The following is a 23449-nucleotide window of genomic DNA, read 5'->3' as shown; positions in this document are numbered from 1 at the left end:
TCTCAGAAAACAGTTTTCAAAGGCAACGCCGTTCAAGCCAGCTGCTGATCGATTGTCCAAGTGTGAGTGAAGCAGCTGAACAGAAACACCTTTACCCAAAGCTGGATATTCTAACACTTCTTTAACTTGTTGCACGAAGTAATGAAAGGATGTTTGAAACTGAATCTTTCTCCCAAACAGCTGCAGCCCAGTCTAAAGCTTTTCAGGTAAGTAGGTACATCATGAGTACACACTTCTTAGATTCTTGAACAAATGACTCAGGTTAATTAGAGAAATCAATCGTACACTTAGTGTAGAATCCCCCTGCCTTTCTCAGCGGAGCCATCGCATTTATCAGGAAATGCAAATCTTACCAGGTTAGCTTGAGTAGATGTGAAAGTGTGGGCATATTTAATGAGGTGTTCGTAGGTGGCTCATAGATCCTTATATACTTTTATACATATATACTTTGAGCAGTTGTAAGCAGTTGTACTCTGTGACGGACTCAATATAGAGACAGGTTTAGAATCCATTTGCGGAAGATTATTGAAAAAAAACAAAAAACAGAGCAGATAAATCCAAATTGTGAGGCAATGAGATGCAGTCAAAAGGCAGACTGAAGATCAAAATGCAGGGAACAGTCCAACCAGGCAAACACAAGGAAAACAGTCATCCAAAAGATGATATCTAATCAACAGGCACATTAGTCATATTTTTTGGTCATAACAGCAGACAATGGTAAATGTGCGGTAGTGCAGTGAAACTGGCAATACTTTGCAAAGTATACATGGAAATGGCATGGCTCAAATACATTAGACAAACAGGAAATGGGCAGTAAAGAACAGGTCCATTACTAGTAGCCTACTCGGGAGAGGGCTCCCTCTGGTGGCTGGCTGAATGGAATTTAGCATCAGCCATTACAACATGAAATCTGACTGCTGTCTGAAGCAGCTTTTTTATTACATTTTTTACAAGTTTTGTACATTAAAATTATTATTTTTGTCTTTACAAAAGACAACTCCATAACTGTTTAAACTGCTAAAATTGCTGAAAAACAATAGCGTACAATGTAAAACTTTACTGGTTGGTTAGCTGTTTTCAGCACATTCTTACTGATGCTTCCAGAACTATTAAAAGTCCTTTTTGCAATTTCAGCAACCATTGCAACAACAATGTAAAATACATTAAACCAAATGTTCAAATTTGCAAGACTTAAAATGCAAGATCAATTAATGTTTTCAATGTCATTGCAACACTGTTCCTAAAGAGCAAGTGTCAGTTCCATAGGGCATGAAATTCTCCGAAACTGTCTACTGGCTAGCAGACCATCCTAATCGTTGAGCCCTGCATGCTCAGCATGTTCTTGTACAGACTAGTCAGGTCATTCGGTTCCAGGTCATTAGTTACAGTTTTAAGAGTGAGTCGCTCATCTTGGCCTCAAATATTCAAGAAATAGTCCTGCTGCCAGTACACACACATACTAACTTCTGAAACACATGGACACAGACACACACACGCAGCTGAAGCATCAACACACAAAGAGAGCCTCTTAGATTGAGCGGCACGGCTTCCACAAAGTACTCAGAACAGTGCTGTGATTCATCCTCTTATCGCTATCCAGGGGCCTGTGAATGGGCTGCTTCAGAGGAGTGGGGACTCTGGGTAATCTGACTCGCCGCTGTTTATCTCTGGGGTTGGGGGGAGGGGTGGTACAGGCAAGCAGAGTGGTGTGGGGCAGGCAGGAAGGGGGTCAGGAGCAGGATCCGGGCACATTGGGGAAGCTGGTGTGCTGGGGTTGACAGCTGCAGATGACGCTGAGTGATGTAACCCCAGTGGGCTGCAGATGTTTAAGAACACAGGAAACTGCTCTGAGAGCGGTGTCATTGACCCTTTCCCCAGTGCCCCCTGCCCTCTCCAGGTGGACAGACCTAGACTCCTGCTGAGCAACCAGTACTGGCTTAGCCGGCAACAGCGTCATTTCCCCTCACAGGACTCATCCCTCAACGCTGGAAAGGACATATCAAACTAGCCATAGCAAAGCACTGGTGTAAAACCATCAACACAGATGAACACCAACCCCCGCTCCAGAATCTTTTACGTTAGCCTTCCAAAGAGGTGACGTTCATCAAGTTGTGTAAAGATGGGAGAGATACAGAGGTAAGAGGAGAGCTTGGAGCTGACGAGAAGGGTCTTTCCTGTTTCTGAAGGAGATGAACACAGTGGGGGTCCTGGAGTGGATAGTGAGATAAGATGTCATGGATTTTATGTGTTTTATTTATATCTTAGCATAGATTCATTTATCTGTCAAAACTGTTAAAGTCGCCATTAAAATAAAAAATGACCATTCTTATATTTTTTATGGAATATTGCAGTATTTATTTATTTTAAATTCATGTGCACTCATGTGTAATCCTTAATCCTTAATCAAAATAGCTTGTAACAACCCGGCCCAATAGTTTTAAATGCTACAAGTAAATTCAGGCATCACATCCTTACAATATGATGAAATACAAAACAATGCAATACATTCTACAATAATCCAATTTATTTTTGAATAATTGATACCGATATCTGATACAGTACTTATATCATGCATGCCTAGTTAACATTCACATCATGGATTTGATTGTTTACAATAGGCAAAACTATCACCTGGAATGCCCCATAACTCTTCATGTGACTCTTCTCAGGTTATCTGTGAGCCCTCTCTCTAGTCACAGTGAGGCAAGATATGGAGAAGAGGTCAGCTTTCATCTGAGAAAGACTGTCAAGCTACCCATTTCATTGACAGGCTGTATTACGCTACATTAGGCTGAAGGTATTTGAGGGTGCTGTTATACGCCACATCAACTTCTCAACTGAGCTTCTATCACATGCATTTTACAGCCAAGAAACAGTTTCCTCTTTAGCTCTAGTGGCATCTATAACATTTAACAGATGGATTCGACACATGCAGTTTTGGCTAGGAGCTCAAACCACATCTTTAAGTCTTAAAGGGATAGTTCCCCCAAAAACAATTGTTGTTAACAATTACTTAACCTCATTTCATAAGAAAAACCTGTATGACTTAAGCTTCTTTTGTGGAACACTTGGATATTCTGAATAATGTTGGTAACAAACAGTTTTGGTGACCATTGACTTCTAAAGTATGGACAAAAATACTGAGACATTTCTAAGAATGCACTTGTAAGAGCAATTGTTGTTTGAACAAAAAGAAAGAAAGTAGAATAACCATCTACTCATTTTAAAGGACATAATTATGAAAGCGACGCTCCACACATTTCTGGCTTTACAATAAAAGCCTTAGACAAAACCTACCATTTCCAGATGTGGGGGGCTTTTTTGGCTGGCTTTGCTCATTCATTTAGTGTTTTAAGGGGGCAGGCAGAGATGTTAGTAACCTCAATCAAATCAATTATACTACTATCAATTATACTACTATCATATTAATCAAAAACAAACTAAAGACACTCATACTAATTTTGTATATTTTAATCTTCTCCATCTGATCTCCTGCCTGTAGCAGCATATATTAAAGGTGTAAGCGATTTCTGAGAAAAGGACCATACCCATATCTTAATAGATCTGCCCCTAAATTCACAAACACGCTATGCAACACAAGCACCTCCCCCATCATGAGTGTATACGCCCCTTACTGCTGACTGGCTACAAGTATGTTACAAATCACTTACTGCACCTTTAAGCTATACTTACATTATAGTATAGTATAGTATAGTATAGTATAGTATAGTATAGTATAGTATAGTATAGTATAGTATAGTATTGTCTCTGTAGCTGAACAGGTTCTAGCAACACAAAAGTTATGGATTCAATTCACAAGTGTAAAGGACGTAGGCCAGTAAGAGCTGTGCATTTAAACCTCACTCCCCTGGCCTCAAGAGACTGGTTCGAATCCCGCTCAGATCAGATCGAGTAGGACTGGTTACATTTGGTGCCGTGACCTGTATGGAAGTGTGGTTTAGGGGGTTGAGTGTAACAGACGTAGGCCAAGAGCTGTGCGTTCAAACCTCACTCCCCTGGCCTCAAGACACACTCTAGAGATTGCGGTCTTTAGTGTCCTTGTTAGTGTGCCCACCTCACACACCAGAGATCCTGGTTCAAATCCCGCTCGGAGCAGATCGAGTAGGACTGGTTACATTTGGTGCCGTGACCCGTATGGAAGTGAGGTTTAGGGGGTTGAGTATAACAGACGTAGGCCAGTAAGAGCTGTGCGTTCAAACCTCACTCCCCTGGCCTCAAGACACACTAGTGACTGACGCTAGAGGCTGTGGTCTTTCCTCGTTAGCGCTCCTGCCTCCCTCACTGGAGACCCTGGTTTGAATCCTGCTCAGAGCGGGTTGAGTAGGACAGGTTACACAAGGAACACATATATTGATTATATATATATATATATATATATATATATATATATATATATATATATATATTCTGGATACACTTTAGTTTGCTTTGGATAAAAGTGTCTGCCATGCTTAAATGTAGTATAGTAGCAGCTGAGTAAACTCTCTATGCTCGTTTTGTCCAGTTTTAACTAAAAAAGGAAACTTGATAACAGCGATGATATTTCTAAGATATATGGAGGAATGCAACAGCTAATCCTTATGATAACCATAAGAAGCAGGGAATATGTTTCTACACTGCTCTTCCTGTCTTGGGTGAGACTCTGACCCTGCATTGGCAGAAAAGCTCTGCTGTGTTTGTCAAAGTCAGCTGGCTGTCCAGCACCACGCTCTCAGATAACACACGACTCCGGAACGTTCCACAGCAGGGCGCCTTCTTTGTTGAATTTAGAGTGATTACTGGGACGATTAGAAGACCCCTGTGGGCAATGGTCACCAGCAGGCAGCACCAGCCAGGCCCCCACTCTGATGCACAGACTGGTTGTTCTGAAGGCACAAAGCAAAAAACAACAACAATGTGCTGTGTAGTAAGATTAAAAAATTGTAAATATAGATCATCAAGGTAAAAGGAATAGGTATTTGCTTGCCATAAAAACAACTTCTATTTTCTTTGCCTGTAGGTCCTGTGACATGAGACCACCCCCTAGTGGATGCAGGTGCTGTGGCGACACTGAAGGCTGCTCTATCTTACAGAGGGAAGATACCTGAGAACCAGTTATTGTGGGTTAATGAATAACACAATCACATTCATTGCCCTATTTCTCATTAATCCAAACTCTCGGTTCAAAAATAAATAATCCTCCTGAGCTTTTATTAGAGCAAGCTCTCCGGGCATTTTATTTGAAGTGAGAGGAGTGTTTTCACTGTGGAACTCCTTAAATATTTGGAAAGCTTACTTTACCCTGGACTTGGCTTAGGCCTCCTTCTTTCATTTCTCTTCAAATATTTATCTGCTGTCCAGCAGCTAGCCAGCGAGATCAGCTCTGCCTTAACTTTAACTCACAGAGGAAGCAAGTATCTGCCTCCATCTGTCATAAATCAAATATTCTCATTCTGAGATACACATTTACATACCGTTAAAATTGTTGAGGTCTGTACGATTTTATGTTTGTGAAAGAAGTCTCACCAAGGCAGCATTTCTTTGATCAAAATACAGTAAAACAGTAACATGTTATTACAATTTTTTTATATATTTTAAAATGCAATTTATGATGGCAAAGCTGAATTCTCAGCATCATTACTCCAGTTTTCAGTGTCACATGATCCTTCAGAATTCTAATCTGCTGATTTGCTTCTCAAGAAAACATTTCTTCTTATTATTAATGTAGAAAACAGCTCTGCTGCTTAAATCCGTTAGCACGGGGAAACCGTGCTAAATTTTTTAAAAGCTTTTTTTTAACATAACTTTTATTCATCCTTGCTTTTCTTTACAAAATATATCTTCAAACATTTGAATGGTATAAACATTTTGGAATATAATGTCACACTAAGACATGATAAGGCTCTTGTGAAATCTGCAGTGCACTATGAGTAGGCTACCTGAATGTAGGACACTTTATGTACTCAACAGTTTCAGCTTTCTCTGCATAGCAAATGGGGAGGAGTTAAAAGTGCTAAAGCTAGCAGCAACACGTCAGATGAAACATTAGCTTGACATGGAAAATGGCAAATACTTCTGTGTAGAAAGAAAAAGTAAAATGTTCCATACGAGACGGCACGCTCTACAATTAATGCATTCTATGGCAGATATGCATAATTTGGGACACTTCAACAACACATGCGCCATCTTCGCCCTGCATGTTTGTTTATTAAATATGTTGGCTTTTAGCAATCAATAAGAGTGTAGTGCTCTACATTTCACCATATTTAAGTCTCTAAATAAGTTGGTAAATTCCATCTCGGCCTGGACATCAGCTAACGCTTATTCCGTCTGGATGCATCTAACAGCCTTGAACCTGAAGAACCTGAAGAACCACCCAGGGATCAGCTGGAAATCCAATCACATCTCTTCTCTCTAGTAATTCTATGAAAACAAATTTCAAGCAAGCATATGTTTACTTGAGCCAGTCACCCCATGTTCTGCCCACCCCACTCCTCTCTCTTCACCTCACTTCACCTCCCTGACCCACCAGTTCATCTGCCTTTATTAGACTGCAGCTATTTTTAAAACCAGGCCTGTTTGAACTGTTATGAGAAGTGATCGAGACAGCTGTATACTGTAGACGGACCCTTATCCGCGTGTGTGCGTGCACATTCAGGTGGCATTACGTAAAAAAAATCACCAAACACCAAAACTGTTGACAGATAGACTGCATCTGCATTAAACAAGTGCTCTCAAACATCTCAGCTCCTCCAGGATCTGGAGGGTCTCCAGACGAAACAGACAGCAATAAAATTAATTTAAAATGTGTTGACTGATATGGAATGTTTTTTTTTTTTCAATGCTCAGATTACTGATGCGGCCTTACAAAGGGATATGGCCACGCTGAGCGTCGGTACATTATACGACTACCGCTAACTAAAAATAGGATTGATGAAGGAACATTTCACAATGCAGGGTCAACCCAGCTATACACACATGCCACAGCAGCTTCGACAGATCTCATATTTGTCCCAGAGGAAACAAATGTTCTGTTGCAGAAGCAAGGGGAGTTTCCAATGCAGTGATTACAATGTACCAGATAGCTTAGAGCAGTATACAATTAACTCATTTGGCTTCTGATGCATTTTTTTTCTCCAGCTGTACACTCTACAAACCTCAGTTACTTTCCTCCCTTGTTTTTTCTTTTAGTTTTACTCAACCTCCTTATGCCCTCTGAAGTTTTTAGTTAGTACATTTAAGAACCCAGAGAGATAAGTGTTTCTTTTTGTTGAAGAAAGCTAGACTCCTGCCATAATCTAAAAATAAGCTTGCAGCTGAAGAGACTTACAACACACTTAATGACAAATTCTATAGTCAGAACTGGTTCTGGTGATTGCGGGAAAGAATAAATATAGAGGATTATTGCTAAATAATACATAGGTGTCATCTGGATAAATGCAAAAAGAAAACATTGCATAGATGAATAATAAAAAGAGATGTATATGGTTTATAAATATAGTATGAATATCATATCTATGGAGAATGCACATCCTTTTTGAGGTATAAAGTGACAAACTTATGGGAACTGTTGTGCTTTTAGTAATGTGTATTTGCTAAACCTGAAAAAAAGGAAAATGGCATCAATATTTTACACACATTTTTTGCCGGCATCTGCTGTCTTATGCTTGATGAATGCTGCTGGTGATGAATGAGGTACAAGGTATCCAGGCCTCAGGCTTGAGTTATCAAACATAAATGATACTGTGTATAAAGGCAAACACCCACACCCATTTAGTTAATGGGAACATGACATTCTAATAACTAAATTATTGAAAACACTGTATGTATGTGACTTTTGGCTATCAACAGCAGTCATTTTAAAGCATGATGCCTCTGACACTGTCTACTTGGTGTATAATTATATTTTTGTTCGAACGTGTTATAATTGCATATGTGCACGGGAGAACATCCTTGTGTGGTTTTACCAGACCCCTATTATCCCTGTTTATTATTTTATTCTGAACGAATTTATTTTGATTTCATTGAATTGCCTTGATGTCAAAATTCTTCTTAAGCAATGATTATGTCATTTATTTAATCAAACTCTTGAATCAAGACAGTGAACTCTGGGGAACTGTGGCCTTTGGATGACTGAACACAACATAATTGGGAAAAGGATTGCAGGAAGAAACAGAGAAGAGAGAGTTTTTCATACACTCTCCCTGGAGCTCTGGAAAGATCCAGGAGGAAGTGAGAAACCAGGGAAGAATGATGCTGGAAGCCAGACGATGAGCAGTGAGGAGTAAAATACATAAAAGAACATTTTAATATCATAGAAAATCTTATGATATTGTCAAAATGAATCAAATAAAACATCATACTGCTTTAAAAGAGTGATATGAAAGGAAAACACCATATAAGGAGAAGAAGGACAAACAAACCTCATTGGTTCTTGCGTGCATGGTCAACAAAATAGTGTGAAAGTGAAGTGAACTTCTTTTTTTTAATCTTCAACTTTACAAACAAACAGGGTACATAATCAAATCTCTGAATTTAACTACAATTGTTCAGCCTTCGGTTGAGCATAGCCAGTAACAAATCAAACAAACAAACAGAAAGTGAAGTGAACTACATTCGAGAATTGGCAAGTCGGTTTGCAGCAACAACGCAATGTGACATCATTCATTTTCAATAAGAATTAGCATTGCTCTTACAATTTGTTCACATATAATGTCAATTCATAACATGTATTACAATGTCTTCATCTCTTTAGAAACTCTTTAGAAAATGCCATTAAAAGTCCCGAAAAGCCTGCAAATGTGAATGCGCCAAGTGACTCACCTCCAGCCAGATATAGTTGGATACATGCAATAGAATAGGAATGCCTACTAAACCAACAGCACAGTGATCCAGTGGCCTTCAATGATTTAATCACTGCCATGAACCACAGGGTTATCGAAACAAAGAGATGATGACAGGGTAAAGTCAAAATAACATTATAGCTAATTGTCTGTGGTAACACCACTGATTTCTTCTTACTTTTATGATTTCATCTAAATACTATAATAAACAAATAGCCTACCAAATTCTATAAATGCTATATCAATCTCATTGGATGTGTTACATGTCGCATAGGCTTTATTTGAGATTCTCACGGTTGGTTCTGCTCAGCAAAGCCCTATCCCTTCCCCCCACCGACCATTTTCTATGCATGCTTCATATGGAGACCATTAGTTGTGCCATCTGAACCTGGTTGTGGTGAAAAATGTTTGACGTCTATCAAGATGTGTGCTGTGATGTCATTAGTAGACCCTAAGAGCCGAGGGAGTATCATATGGGTGGTGGGAAGGAGGGAAACTGTGCTTCAAGCTGAACCAGATGATGGTACAAAAAACATTCAAACCTCAAATGAGTTCATCTTAAAAGCCTGTTGATCCCAAGACATGTTCATGGCTTTTAGGATTGACACGCAATGTAATGTACAAAGCTTTGCACCATCGCATTACCATAAGCCAGTCCATGTTTCAAAACACTTTGAATGTAGTTGTTTGATGTTCTTTAAATAAAGCCTATATGGCACGAATCACTGAAGGGGTTTTGACAGTACAGACCATGTCTTTGAGGATAGATCCCATACAAGAAACACATGGGCTCTGTCTGAAATTTGAAAATGCTGACTTTTTCAAAATAAGTAGGCTATAGGCTATATACACAAACACTACTGGGCAAAGGTTTGGAATGATTAAAAAAAATATATATGTGCTCATCAAAGCTACGTTTATTTGATCAAAATACAGTCGAAAAAAAATGAAAATTTAATTTATTCCTGTGATGGCAAAGCTGAATTTTCAGCAGCCATTACTTCAGTCTTCAGTGTCACATGATCCTTCAAAAACGATTGCAATTTGCTGGAACTCCAGTGTGCCTTATGCTGTCCTATTGGCACCGTCCAGACTCATCACACAATACAAGTCAGCAAATGAAAAACATCCCAGTGACAGGAAATGACAAAAAAGAACATCCTGCCACAGCATTGTCCAAGTGGTCTGCTTTATGCATTTTTTTGCAGCTCCATTTTCTGTGGAAATAATTCCACTTCCTATAAAAATAAACAACAACCATGGGAATCTTTGTTCGTCCAAGATATTTGCAGTTGGGCAACATCCCCCTTACAACTGAACATCCAGCCTGTGATAGTTTTTGTTTTCAGATGTAAAAAGCAGAAGTATATTAAGCCATTTTGTTAATGAATAAAATTGTGTTAACAGAAATGTATATAGCCTCATTTACCTTTGGTATGTGGTGAGTGACAAAACAGTCCATTCATATTCCCTGTACGGGGAGGAGAGATGGTAGCATAGTGAGAGAGAGAGAGAGGGAGATTCAGGCAACTGTGGTTTCTCATATGACCAACATTTATTCAGAGCTCAAAATACGAACCGTGGACATTTGACCTCTTTGCCTGTTACTCAGCGGATCTAAAATTAGTCATAATTGCAGGCTGAAGGGTGCAAAAAGCCAAGATATAATGTCTGTTGGAGCCACAGCTTGGCGGCTACTTATTCCCAAGCATTTGGAAGAACAGGAACTGCATGTCCTCCTCTGAAAACACCATGGCTCAGGGACTGCCAGTTCAGACCCTCTTTCACTGGCCGCAGAAACCACATTCTCCAGGAACATCATCCCTATTCACACACTCTCATCCACAGGCAAGCATAATTGTCTGGGAACCTTATAAGTCTGTATTATTTCATTTATTTTCTATGAGACATTTATCAGTTTAGAACATGCAGAAACCTGTCAGACACTGATATGACATGGCATGATGAGTGTGACAAGAGTTATGTCAGAGGAACAATGAACAGTGCTCAAGATGTTATCAAACAACGTGCTGTCAGCTCCGTCTTGACTTTAACCCTTAAACACATGCATTGGGTCTTTCACGAGATCACACTTAGGCCTACATATAATTAGATAGAGTAAAGGATATGCATATTTGGAGTGCTGTGCGAGGGGAGGGCTCCGAGCTCGGAATTTGGCCCGAACCCAGAGAATTGAGTTGACTGGATGAGCTCCACCCATAACGATTAGATTAATTATCTGAACGTGCTTCTCCCGAACTTTGTTAATAAAACATAATTTAGTGACCCAGGATGTCATTCACCACCCTCCTCCTCATTCATTTTTTAAAGTTATAGACATCAACCTTCTCAGTATTCCTCAATCAATTCATTATAAACAATGTAACAAGATAAAAAGAAGAAAATTCTAAAAGAAAGCCTGTTTTCCCATACATTTTTTTGTAAAAATTGTATAGTGTTGCTAACGACCTGAGGTTTGTACGTTTATTTTTACTGCACAACAATAATTGAATATTTGATGACTGAATAAGTGCAGTTCACCTTTATTACAAGGTGGCAATGTCTGAGACACAATGATGAAGTGACGTTTCACTCATAGTTACAGCAGGCAGAAAACAAACGAATAGGACGTATCATCAGCAAAGTTTGAAATGCCTCAGCGATTTACTGCAGAGCAAATTCTAAATGCAGTCAAATATTTGTGTCACTGTCACTTGATGGTGCATCTGGTGAAGAAGCTGTCAGCAATTAAAATATTGATTTTGAAGATGATAGTTTTGAGAATATGTTTGAGATTTGCGAATATGCCGAATGTCTTGGGAAATGAGCTCTGATGAGGACAGTGATGATGGTATAAAACATCTGCTCAAACTGAACCCTTCCAAGTTCCAAAAGGAACTCTAATATTTTTACTCTAATATCAAGAGAGTTTTATATTATCGCGATAGGTAGATCTGGGTCGCTAAAGACCCAATATGTAATAATGACTGGCAAACATTCATGCATTTAAGGGTTAAGCATATAGGAAGCAAAAGACTTAATTTTAGAGATAGATTTACAAACCTTCCATTTGATTGGAATACATGTGAGTCCTATTACTTTCAATCATGCATTTCTAGAAAAACATTTGCAGCTTTGATTAAAAGTCCTCTCTGAAGCATTCCTCAGTGATATGTTTGACGCAGGTTATCTTGGCTCAAATAAGGGTGAAAGAGAATGAGGTTCAGTCACTGGAAAAAAATAACAGATAAGAAGAGAGCGATTATGATAGCATGTCAGTTCCATCATGCATAAAGTAACGTTAGGTACATCTCAAAGTTTAATCCGGCCAGCTTGGCGTGTCGGTTTTCACTACTTTGTGTAAATATTAAATTACTTCCAACATTCTTTTTCGCAAGGCGGTGTGGACAATGTCATGTCATGTTTTTTTTTTTTGGTTGTTTGGCCAAGAATTCAGCATTTTTTGAAGGCAGAAATCCTAGACAATGTGCTTCTGTGGTCAAAAGACTCAACTTTGAGGGTTAAAGGTGAAAATGGTATGGGTTTTCCCCCAAGATTCATGACTCAGAGAGAATTAAAAAGACTGCCAAGGTTTTAATCAGGAATTTCACTGCATATTTCTCCAATTTATCTGTGAGTCACACTTAAAATGAAAACCATATGCCCCCCTATGTGGCTGAATAAAGATTTCATCTGTGAAAGTGAAAAAATTGAACTCAAAAACTAGGATGCTTTAATAAAGCGTGAAAAGAAGAAGCACCGAGTGTCTCGGCGGAGGAGGGGAGGAACAGAATGTTATATGCACAAATCACCGAAGCAGCTGTTAGCGACTCCACCAAAAGTGAGAAAAAACAGAACCGAAATGTTCCAAGGGTCGCATTACTGTTGCTGAGAGAAAACACAACATAAGCAATGTAAACAAGTAAGTGGAGAATGTATCTTGTCCTTCAATCAAATGAAAGTACTGAACCTAACAAAAAACATCTTGACACAAGTCATATCGAAAAATCAGTTAATGTGCAGAAGGTTGCTGATGAGTAAGATTGAGTAACTGGTAACTGCACTATACGTTAGTGTTCAAATGAGTAGTTGTTTTGAGCTAAAGTAAGGACAAAAGGCACAGACATTCAGGCCCAAGTATCAATTCCCTCATTTAAACCCTTATTTCCCCTACAGGAACTCCCGCAGCCTGTTGACAGGGCATTATGGGTAATGGCACATGTGTGTTTGTGTAAAGGAGCTAAAGCTGATTTTATGCATTGTGTAAATGGCTCGTATATTATAGACATACCACTGAAGGACACATATGAGTAACAGATGCACTAACGGGTTAACTAGCATTAAATCCTAAGTGAAGATTTATGATGACTGTATCATGAATCACAGATGGGCAACCAGAACAAAGCGCCAAGAAGCTTCTTAGTTAACCCTCATTGCTTTATTTGAATTTTTATTCTTTTTTTAAATGTATAAAGTTTGTAATGTTGTTTCTGCTTGCGGCCATTTTGAGACCCCCAAATGTAACATGAGTAATGTCATATTTTCAGTTGGAGGACATTTGCTATCAGTTTGAAATTTTGTTTATAATAAATTCTGATAAGATTAGAAAAAGTCCACATTGTACTTCATGCCACGGTTTTTTTTTTTTTTTGGTTTTTTTTAAGCTATTAAAATAGCCCTGGGGTCTTTGAGACCTCAAACAGAACATGAGGGTTAACCATGGTGTTAAAGAATTCAAAAAAAAAAAAAAAAACAGAAAGATGTGGAAAGGGAGCCCAAGAGGAAGAAAGAGAAAGGGAGGGAGAGAAAGAGAGAGAGGTGCTGCAGGGAAGCTCTTGGCTCTGCTTGTCTGCACTTGCACACCAGATGCGCTCTGCCTCAGCTCTGGAATGTGTTTGTGAGAAGCAGTTTAACCACTGACCCACCCAACCATTACCACAGAAATCTGATCCAGACAATCCTCTCAGCCTCCTTCATTGTGTGTGCGCGTTCTTCTCTATTATCTTGATTCCTCTATCTACTTTCTTTCTCTCCTTCTCTTAAAAAAAAGTGTGCCTAAACCTATTTTTCAAATTTTGTTCCCACAATGTTCTCCTTTCTTATACTGATTACTCAATGTGTTCACTCAAACACACGCTCATACACTTTACAAGCACAGGTTCACACTCATACACAGGCACTCATGCTGATTGCACTTTAATGGTAATCCATGAGCCGTGACAAGGCAATAAAATAAAACTTGAGAAGTTAAAGATGGTCATTCATTCCGCACATAAAGGCATTTATTTTTCTTCCCTTTTTTCCTTGTTGAGTTCAGGGCTTTCTCAAGTGCTAAGCATGAATACTGAGAAACAAAGTAAGTCATTTAAAAAAATAAATTGATAAATGGTGTTTTGAACATTATGTTTATAAATAATAATTAGAAATTATTATAAAAATGTATCTTATACGATATTGCTTAGTATAGGTAGTGGGATGGATGGATGGATGGATGGATGGATAGTCTGCAGCTTGTTAGCTATAATCAAAAAGCATGTGAAATAATTTATTCGAGAATTCTGCTGTTTCTCAATCAAGAACCCAAAGCAGTTCTTTTGTGGGATTTTGACATGACAGTTTTGGCGGTGGTAGAGCTAAGATGAAATCTGATCAGACCAAAAGAATTGACTAGGCTGTGCTGTTTATGTGTAAATGTGATGTTTACAAGTAAAAAGTGTGCCAAGAACATCAATTTAAACAGAAACATATGAAGCCATTGATGTGATGAGATGTTTCTGGATGACTAAAATGCACGTCCTGAATTAGACGTGTGGCTGTGTCAATATATTTTGTTGATCCTGGAACAACTTTCCTGTCTGAAAATTGAGTCATAACATTATCCCTATACCCCTAACCTTAACCCTATCCCTAAAATCAGAGGGAAATGATGTGGATAACACTGATGTTGATCCAGGAACATGTTGCATGTGGTAAAATCAGGTTCTCCGACTAAGTAAGGATACATCATCATCCAACTCACACCTCTAAATCACGTGAAGGAAAATAGACTTTTAAAAATACAACCATGTAAAGTTAATGGAAAGGTGACAAAAAAAACACTGTATGTATAATGTCGATATAAATGCATTTTCACTGTGAAAACATACACGTACAGCTATATCCGGATGTAAAATAAAGGCGGGAAAGTGAAAATAAATAATAAAACAAAATAAACTGTACAATTATGAATTGTATATTTAAAACGGCCATTCCTGACTCATTCTCAGACTCACACACACTTCAGAGTAAAGTTCCAGAGCGTTGAGGTTTTAACACGTGGCGAATGTCTACTAAGTCAATGCTGCCCCTTAGAGGCTACGTTCCGCCATTAACGCCAAATACATTGTCGTCTGGTTTATTCACACACAACGCACTTCCTTTAAATGTCAACACATTTACTGCTCAATGACAGCCTTACCTGGCACTGTGAGTTTTGACATCCTTGTTAGATCTGTTTCCGACGTATGCTTAGATAAGTGATCATGTAGAACTGTGTACCAGCGTTATTACGCTTTGAGTAGAGGTAGAAGCCCACCTATTTTGTCATCGTGCAAAACTCTGCTCCAGGTGAGGCTCGAACTCACAACCTCGGCATTGCTCTGCTTTGTACTGCTGTATAAGTACCGCGCGCTAACCGATTGCGCCACTGGAGCTCTGGCGACTCATTGCAATAACACAGTTCATGAGCGATTAGGAAGCCTATTTCAAATCATTTAGAGGCGTGTTAATCCACGCCATTGGGTGTTTGTTGCATCACTAAACGAAGTAACGTACTCACTTACATTGTTTGAACTTTTGCCTTTAAATAAAATATATAATAATATATATATTCATATCACACATCCAAGTTAAAACCCGGAAGACTAAGGTCTGTAAAAAAACTTGACGATACTTGGACGTTTGCGTCACATTTTTATTAACTTTCAAGAAACATGCCAGAAAACATTTTAACATCAAACAGACATGGAGGATACTGTATAACATATCTTTCTATTTCTTCATAAACATGTTTTCGAGTTAAATTATTTTATTGTTTCATAATACAAGGAAAAGCATTAAATTCTACAAATAACTTTTTTTCAGAATAAGAGATGTTTAGCTAAATTGATTAATTCTAGTAATTGCATTCAATGAGTCATAAAATACTTTTAAATCTGTAGAGAAAAAGGGAAGGCTTAGTTGAGTATGACGAAAAAGAGGAGAGGTTCTCCACCCTCCACTGTCCGCAAGTAGGCTAGTCACAGCACGGTAATGCGTCTTGACCACTTGTCACTTAAAATCGGTTCACAAGTTCGAAAACGCATGATCTTAATACCAGGTGGAAAAAGCTTTCTTTTTCGCTCCCTCGACTTCCGGGATATTGTTTTTCCGATTACTATTTGCGGGCGTCAGGGAGCAGCTATCATGCAGGAGACTCCCAGACCTTCTGGGAGAGGTGGGATCTGTCTGCACTTCCTAAGCAATTTAGATGAGATGCTTTTCACAGTCAAACAGTAATCTCTATACGAAGACACAATCCCAGAGAAAGAAAGAAATTGTTGATAAAACCCCATCAGAAAATCTCGAGGGAACCTCTGGCGAAATAGTCTTCCGGGATTTGACGTCATGGCTGCACGTGCTCTACTGCCCCTGAGTTGACATCACATTTTGACAAAAGTTTATGATATTTTACCAGCATGTCAAAAGGTCAGAAATTAACCGCATACATAATATGACGTTAATGCGGGGTTGCGATCTGTCTAAATAAGATAATAACGATAACAAAAAAACGTAAAGATAATTTGATCTTCCGTGACTCATCTGCTCACAGTGCTGTCGTTTCCTCACACAGTAACTTATAAGTTAGTTACAAAATTGTCATCTCCTCCACAACAGCGATAACTCCTGCCCTGGTCGTTTGGTAAGTCTGAAAATGCATTTAATTTACGATATTCTTTATTCTTTTGCCAGTAGCTACTAATTAAGGATTAAGAATTAATAAAACATTGGGGGAATTATAATTCACTATTATTAGAGCAGAATACAATATCTTTGTATTTCGCAGCCTATATGGGGAGAACGGGGCGCAAACTAAAACATTTTGACTTTCTAAGTTTGTGTAAATCCACTTGGGGTTCAGAGTAGGATATTTATTTATTTTTCCCCCACATTAATTTCACACTTCTAGTACAATTGTGTGGTCTTGTTTTATTATTAGAGTGTATAGGCTTCTTTTTCTTTATTTACCCCAAAAGAAACGAAGTGTGACAACATACCCCATGTGAGGCACAATGTAACTTTACCATAATATGACGACTTAAAATATGATCTGAACTAGCTACTCAAAAGATATACAATGCAGACTAAAATATTTTTTTAATAAAATACAATTTTTAACTTTTCATAGAAAATAATACATTTTTCCTAATAATTAAAAATAAACTAATTCAATTTTGCTGCTGTTTTTTCTCTATATAGTTTTGATATGTGAACTTGTATGTAAATACACTAAGTTTTGTCATGCTAGCATGTGAGGAAACTTTAAACCATGTGTTACAACTAGCCCTGAAGTTTAATAGTAAATTATAAATGTGTGACACTTGCGTATCAGGATTTTCCTGTGTTTTACCTATTAACTGTCTTAACACAATATTAATGTCCTTTTAGGTTACAAGTTCGCACTGCTTTTCATCATGAGTAACATCACCTCCTGCATGGAATCTCAGACTCTTGTTTCTTCCATTTTAAAGCCCATTTTCATTTTGGAGTTCATCTTTGGCTTGCCTGGAATTGTGTTTGCTCTGTGGATTTTGTTCTTCAAGTCTCCATGGAAAGCTTGCAATGTGTACGTCTTCTGCTTGGTAATATCCGACCTCCTACTCCTCACTGGGCTGCCTTTCCTCATAGACTATCTCTTCCGTGGTGAAGACTGGATATTTGGTGAATCCTTTTGCCGCTTCGTTCTGTATATTATATCTGTAAACAACTCAACAAGCATGGCTTTCATGTCAATTTTAGCCGTGGACCGCTTCTTCAGGATACTTCACCCACACCATCGCATTTGTCGAATGAGTGTGAGACAAGCAATAGTATTGGTTAGCACAGTTTGGGTGGGTGTTCTACTCCTTCGCCTTCCAGCCCCCTTGAACCTGGCTCTCGCATCACAGAAAAACTCGTCGAAGCTCACATGCCACAGTTATCTGTCATGGACATGGCCGTCCGTTCAAATGAGGATATATAATTCAGTACAGCTGATGGAGGTCCTGCTTGGGTTCACACTGGTGGTCTTCAGTTTTGTGCGTGTTTTCTCTCACGTCCACTGTCGGCAGTCTAAGGGGGCACACCGCAGGGTGAAGCGGGCAGTGAGATTGCTTCTGCTTCTTGTGATCATGTTTGTTTTGTGTTTCCTACCTACAGTCACTTTTGGCATCTTACTTCAAGTGTTTCCCTGTTCTGAATTCCTCATCGTTTGTCTTCATGCCTCTTTAGCTTTATCCTACATGAACTGTGCACTGGATCCAGTCATCTACTGCCACATTAACGCTTGGTTCCGTGACACCTTGAAAGGCAAAACCAACTCAGCGGGGCTGACGAAGTTCAAGATGAGTGTGAAGACGAACAGAAAAAAACCTTAATCTACCTGAGAAACTGTTTGTTACAATCATTGCAATTGGGAGGGTGAAAATAAAATTAGTCTTAAAGGGATAGTTCACCTAAAAATGAAAATGCATTCATCAATTACTCACCCCTCATGTTGGTCCAAACCTGTATGGCTTTATTTGTTTTCCGGAAAACTAAAGACAATATTTTAAAAAATGTTTCAACTTTTTTTTGTCCATTTAAGTCAGTGTGGTCTAAAACAGCAATTTCAGGCCCCATTGGGTTCATTGTATATTTCAAAATATCCTTTTTTGTTATACATCCGAATAAAGTCATGATAGAAAATGAACATTGATGACAGAACTATCCCTTTAAGACCGGATTGAACTCTGAATAGTGACCTAATGAATTATAATTTTGGCCTAAATTGTCTATATGGTATACTGTACACCGTTCGCTTTTTGTTCTATTACACAGACGTACAATCTGTACTGCGCTTTTTTATTTAGCATTTTTCAGTAAATGTGTGACATACAATGAAATACAACAAAAATGTATGAGGCATTGAAAACAAAATAGCTTATTGTTTCACTGTTACATGCTATATACACAGCCGGGATAATGAATATTCCCTTAGCCAAATTTCAATTATGACTTCTGCCAGTGGTCAGTTAGTCATTTTAATTGGTGAAGTGCTGAAAAATTGGCTTTATTTGTTAAGAAGCCAATAAATCAATTTCTTACAAACATCTAAAGGGTATTACTGGCATCTGAAAGAGGGGAACAGAACCATAATTTCCTGAATGAATATTTAAGAGTTGCAAAGCTTTGACTTCCACAAATCATTACAACATCTCCAGTTTTAAGAATCGATTGAAACATGCTCTCAGTTAAAACCACCAATTACCCAGTAAATCAACATCCAATCCAGTCCTCGCATGAATACAATATAAAAACAGCTCACAAACTTGTACTTGTCATGATACGCACAGAAGATACAGAGAAATAAAGGAAACCATTCAATGCAGAGCTAACTGAATTTACAATGAGTACACTAACACTTCTCAAAAGAGTCTGTTGAATGGTCAGCATCAGCGTTGATCTGTACATGATACACATTTGTGGAACCCTGTAAGTTTAGTTGCCACAGCCATAGATTCTCAGTGCTCAGAGCCGACGTTATATGTTGCTGTAAGGTAAAAGTGTTTAAGTTGCGCTTGTATTGAAACTTAATGAGCATTTAGTACTTAGAAAGATATTGAAACAAGAGCCGTAGGCTGCCATCCAAGGAGGTGCTGAATATACAAGTATCATTTTTTTTTTGTGTGTGGTTGGGTTATTAGCTAAATGCTTTATTATTATGAGCCTTTTGTCCAGAGGTGGAAGCGAAAGTTTTAGAAGAAGTAGAATAAGAGGAAGCAAATTGAATAGGCAAATGAAACTCCAAACCATAAACTGACAGACTGAGGAGAACAATGCAGATGAATGTCAGTCATGGATGACGATTGGACCTCGCATCCGTAAACTGGGGTGAGGGGGCGCCAGTACAGGTACCTGTGCCGGCACCTGAGGGACCCTGCGTAGGCTGATCTGCTCACATGGTTGTCTACATGCTCTTCTTAATTGTGAACGGGAGAGCAGCCTCCTGGCTTTCCTGAGAGGAACAGGAAAATAAAACATAACATATCATTGTCTTTGGTAATGTCATCAATCATGCAAAACTTACATTTAACAACACATTTGATAGGCCTACTTTTGTTTTTGGTTTGATTTATGGCTGAGCTGGATAAATGTAGGTTTTTTGTTATATAATTTATGAAAAAATACCTTATTATCCCTGAAAGATATTTTATATTTTTACATTTGCTAAATAATGTTATAGCAATTAGGTAAATTGTAATTATATTTTACAGTATTACTGTTATTTTTATCTAATAAATGCAGCCTTAAGGCTCGTTCACACCCAAGGACGGTCGATAACTATAATGATAACCATAAATATATAGTTCTAACAATCGTTTTGAATAGCCTATAAAAGAATAGCAGAGTCCACAACTATAACAATAACGGAACGGCACAGAGAAATTATATCGTAGTCACTTTCAAAATTCTTATTTTTTTCAGCTGATGAACGATAAATAAAAAAAACATTGACAACCAATCAGAATTCTTCCTGCTTTAAAGAGCTCGAGCATTTAAAGCGGCAGGCGACAAAACAAAACGATATCGTCCGCTGGTGGCATCGTAATAGTTATGTATAGTTATCGTTCCTGGTGTGAATAGTCAGCATAAGAGGCTTCTTTAAAATAAATAAATAAATTTAAATTATTATATCAAAAGTTAAATGTATAGCCTATATCAGCATATATTTTGATATATTCATTAAAATAAATCTTTGACTATAGAGGCACTGCAATAATTTTGAATGTTCATGAAACTATCATGTAACACCCTGTGTTGTGCAATAATCTGTGTGCAAGCAAGAAGGAAAAAACACAAGAAGAACTAACATGCTTTATCATATTTTGCAAGCTTTGCAATGTGAGGGGAGAATGAATGCAATTACATGTAGGCCTATATAAAATGTCAAGAAAGTTGAACTGGAATTGGTTTTGGTTTTCCTGTGTGTATCAGAGCACAATTGTGTTCAGCTTGGCACGTTACAGATATTAGAGATTGTAATTATTAAGCAATTTATCGATGGCTTTGGGACATAAATAATGTTTTACTCGAGTCGTGATCAGGTCCATAACATAAAGAGAAAGGAAAGAATCGTCTGGGTCTAATGTTCATGCAAAATGAATGAGGCCTACAGGCATCCACAGGGGACAGCCCTTAATAAAAGAACCGTTAACTGGGTCTCGAACAAGAAATATATAATGGCAATCCAGAATCCACGTACTGTGTACGTGTGCTTGCATTTATAGCATCTCTGTTTACTTCATAAATGACACTAAATTAACACAAAGACATATAATTAACACCACACAGCCTCAATATAACTGTGATTAGGCTGCATGCTTTTGCACTGATGGATTTGATCAGTTCTTTTGCAAAGCAAATGCAAACATTTAACGCTACAAATACTATATAGTGAGAAACGTTCACATGTAAAGGTTTCAGTTGATGAAACTGATTGCAATTTCAGTGAAAGAGACTCCTGACAGAGTGTGATGATGGTGTAAAACCGCAAGAGAACCAGGCTCAGCCACAGACCCGATCCAATTTGTCTCTGGGTCTCCTGCCTTGTTAAAGGCTAATCTTTCAGAGCAGGGGCGCTAAATTTAGCCTAGCATCCGCTCCAGTGCTGGAGGCCATAGGGAGCTGTGCAAGTCATGGCTCATATGGATGTGGCTGTAATGGAGAGGCATTTTTCTTCAAGCTTCAGCTCACATCTACTTCTCAATGCCAAAGATGTTAAAACCAAACCCCTTGCTGCTGTGGGTGAACTATTATGACTATCTGACTTCTATTTATCTGATCCACATTAAGCATAAACACACATTTTGCAGGTTGAGGTGTCAAAAGCCACCAGGATGGCGCTTCATATTAAGTGTACAGGTTAATTGAGTGTCTCTTTTGGTTATACATTTCATACATTTTGCAAGACTCCACAGGTAATGTGGTTTAGCCTTTGTGTACGGTGCGTGCGATCTTACCATGGTCAGGTGTCTAACAGCTGCAGCAACAAAACGAGACAAGCAAACAGTCACTAAAAAGTAGATAAAAAACACTTTGATCCATGATACAACAGGGCAAATCGTGTCCAATTTCCCCTGCTCAAAACAAATTATCTTTATTTGGAATTAATTAACTTTAGTTTAATTTGAATGTAACTAGAACTTCAGACACACTTCACATCCAGTCTGTACTTTAAACTCACTGCAAACAGGGATTTCAATCATTAGCATGTGAATGTGTAAAATTCATGCAGTCTTACATGTTTGGTAAAAAAAAAAAAATCTTAATCCTTATTTAATTTCATTTCAGTTGACTGAGAATTAAAAGCAAATATCAAGCTAATCTTTTCTCCACATTGCTGTGAATTGATGGAGGATGGCTGTGGAGACCATCTTCAGTCTAAACAACACTGCTGATAGATTTTGTTATGCCTATACATTGTTATACGGACATAAAAAAAGACAATTCACAAAAATATGCGTATCTCTGAAAGGTAGTGAGACAAGTACACCAGCAATCAAAAGTCTGGACACACCTAACTAAACTCAAAACATAAAACAAAACAAAACGAAAGCAAAAAGGTAGGATAACTATGAAATAACAAAAATGGAAGTAAGTGATTTAATCGAATTTAAAAGTTAAACCAATAAATCTTATATTTTATTTTCATAAAATATGAAAATAAATCATCAACTTACCCATTTCAAATAAATAAATACATAAAAATATTAGGCAAAATTTAATCTATCAAATTTGTCTACAAAACTGATATCAAGCATTTAACATTTATCAAGCACGACTGGTTTTAGGATAATGAGAATCATTAAATCAGTCTTGTGTGCTCAAACTTTTGACTGGTAGCGTATGTGTGTTTGTGAAGTGTTAAGTTACCTGTGGAGTCTCATCTCTCTGGATTAAAACTAACCTCAATCTGCATCAAAAATCATTTGTTTTCGGTTGTCTCTCCATGCCACCACAGATTAATGGGATCATGGGTATTGGTAATTATAGGATCTTTGTTATTGAAAAATTGTCCCTGACGTCTGAGATTGACTGGCCGATTTCCTACACTGACAACTCTGGCTTAGACCCTCGTACCCGCCACTGTCACTGGGTATGACCAATGCAGTAATTACACATGTGCCAATCCTGTCACCAAGATCAGTCACTCTTAGGTGAAGGTTGACTCAAAATGATGGAAACCTAATCAGATGTGTCATGCCATCTCCGGGGATAATCTCTGCAGGTGCCAATCATGAAAGAACAAGGTAAGGTTTCCTTTTTGACATGGAGTGTGTCTATCCTGC

The 23449-nt window shown here is 38.2% G+C and overlaps 2 protein-coding genes across 5 annotated transcripts in view; one reads left to right on the top strand and one right to left on the bottom strand.

Annotated features, from left to right (window-relative positions):
• The window catches only part of LOC307146748 (oxoeicosanoid receptor 1-like), a 424896-nt gene extending 406130 nt beyond the window's left edge, over window positions 1–18766 (top strand). The window contains exons 1-3 of one of the 3 annotated variants that reach the window (XM_079850994.1): window positions 16058–16130; window positions 16714–16782; window positions 17529–18766. In XM_079850994.1, the coding sequence (XP_079707120.1) occupies window positions 17555–18496 (942 nt within the window). In that variant the 5' untranslated portion in view covers window positions 16058–16130; window positions 16714–16782; window positions 17529–17554 and the 3' untranslated portion in view covers window positions 18497–18766. Of the gene's footprint in view, window positions 1–16057; window positions 16569–16713; window positions 16783–17528 lie in introns of those variants that run through there. The other 2 variants (XM_079850993.1, XM_079850995.1) reach the window with 2 other exon arrangements.
• Window positions 18767–18947: 181 nt separating this feature from the next.
• mta3 (metastasis associated 1 family, member 3) overlaps window positions 18948–23449 on the bottom strand; it is a 34281-nt gene continuing 29779 nt past the window's right edge. The window contains exons 19-20 of one of the 2 annotated variants that reach the window (XM_079850981.1): window positions 22121–22140; window positions 20037–20115 (exon numbers count right to left, since the gene is read on the bottom strand). In XM_079850981.1, coding sequence (XP_079707107.1) covers window positions 22134–22140 — 7 coding nt within the window. In that variant the 3' untranslated portion in view covers window positions 20037–20115; window positions 22121–22133. Of the gene's footprint in view, window positions 20116–22120; window positions 22141–23449 lie in introns of both variants that reach the window. The other variant, XM_079850980.1, reaches the window with a different exon arrangement.

This window comes from Squalius cephalus (assembly GCF_949319135.1).
Source record: "Squalius cephalus genome assembly, chromosome: 19".
NCBI classification, from domain to species: domain Eukaryota; kingdom Metazoa; phylum Chordata; class Actinopteri; order Cypriniformes; family Leuciscidae; genus Squalius; species Squalius cephalus.
The sequence above is the reverse complement of the archived record's forward strand: the minus strand, read 5'-3'. Positions and strand labels throughout refer to the sequence as shown.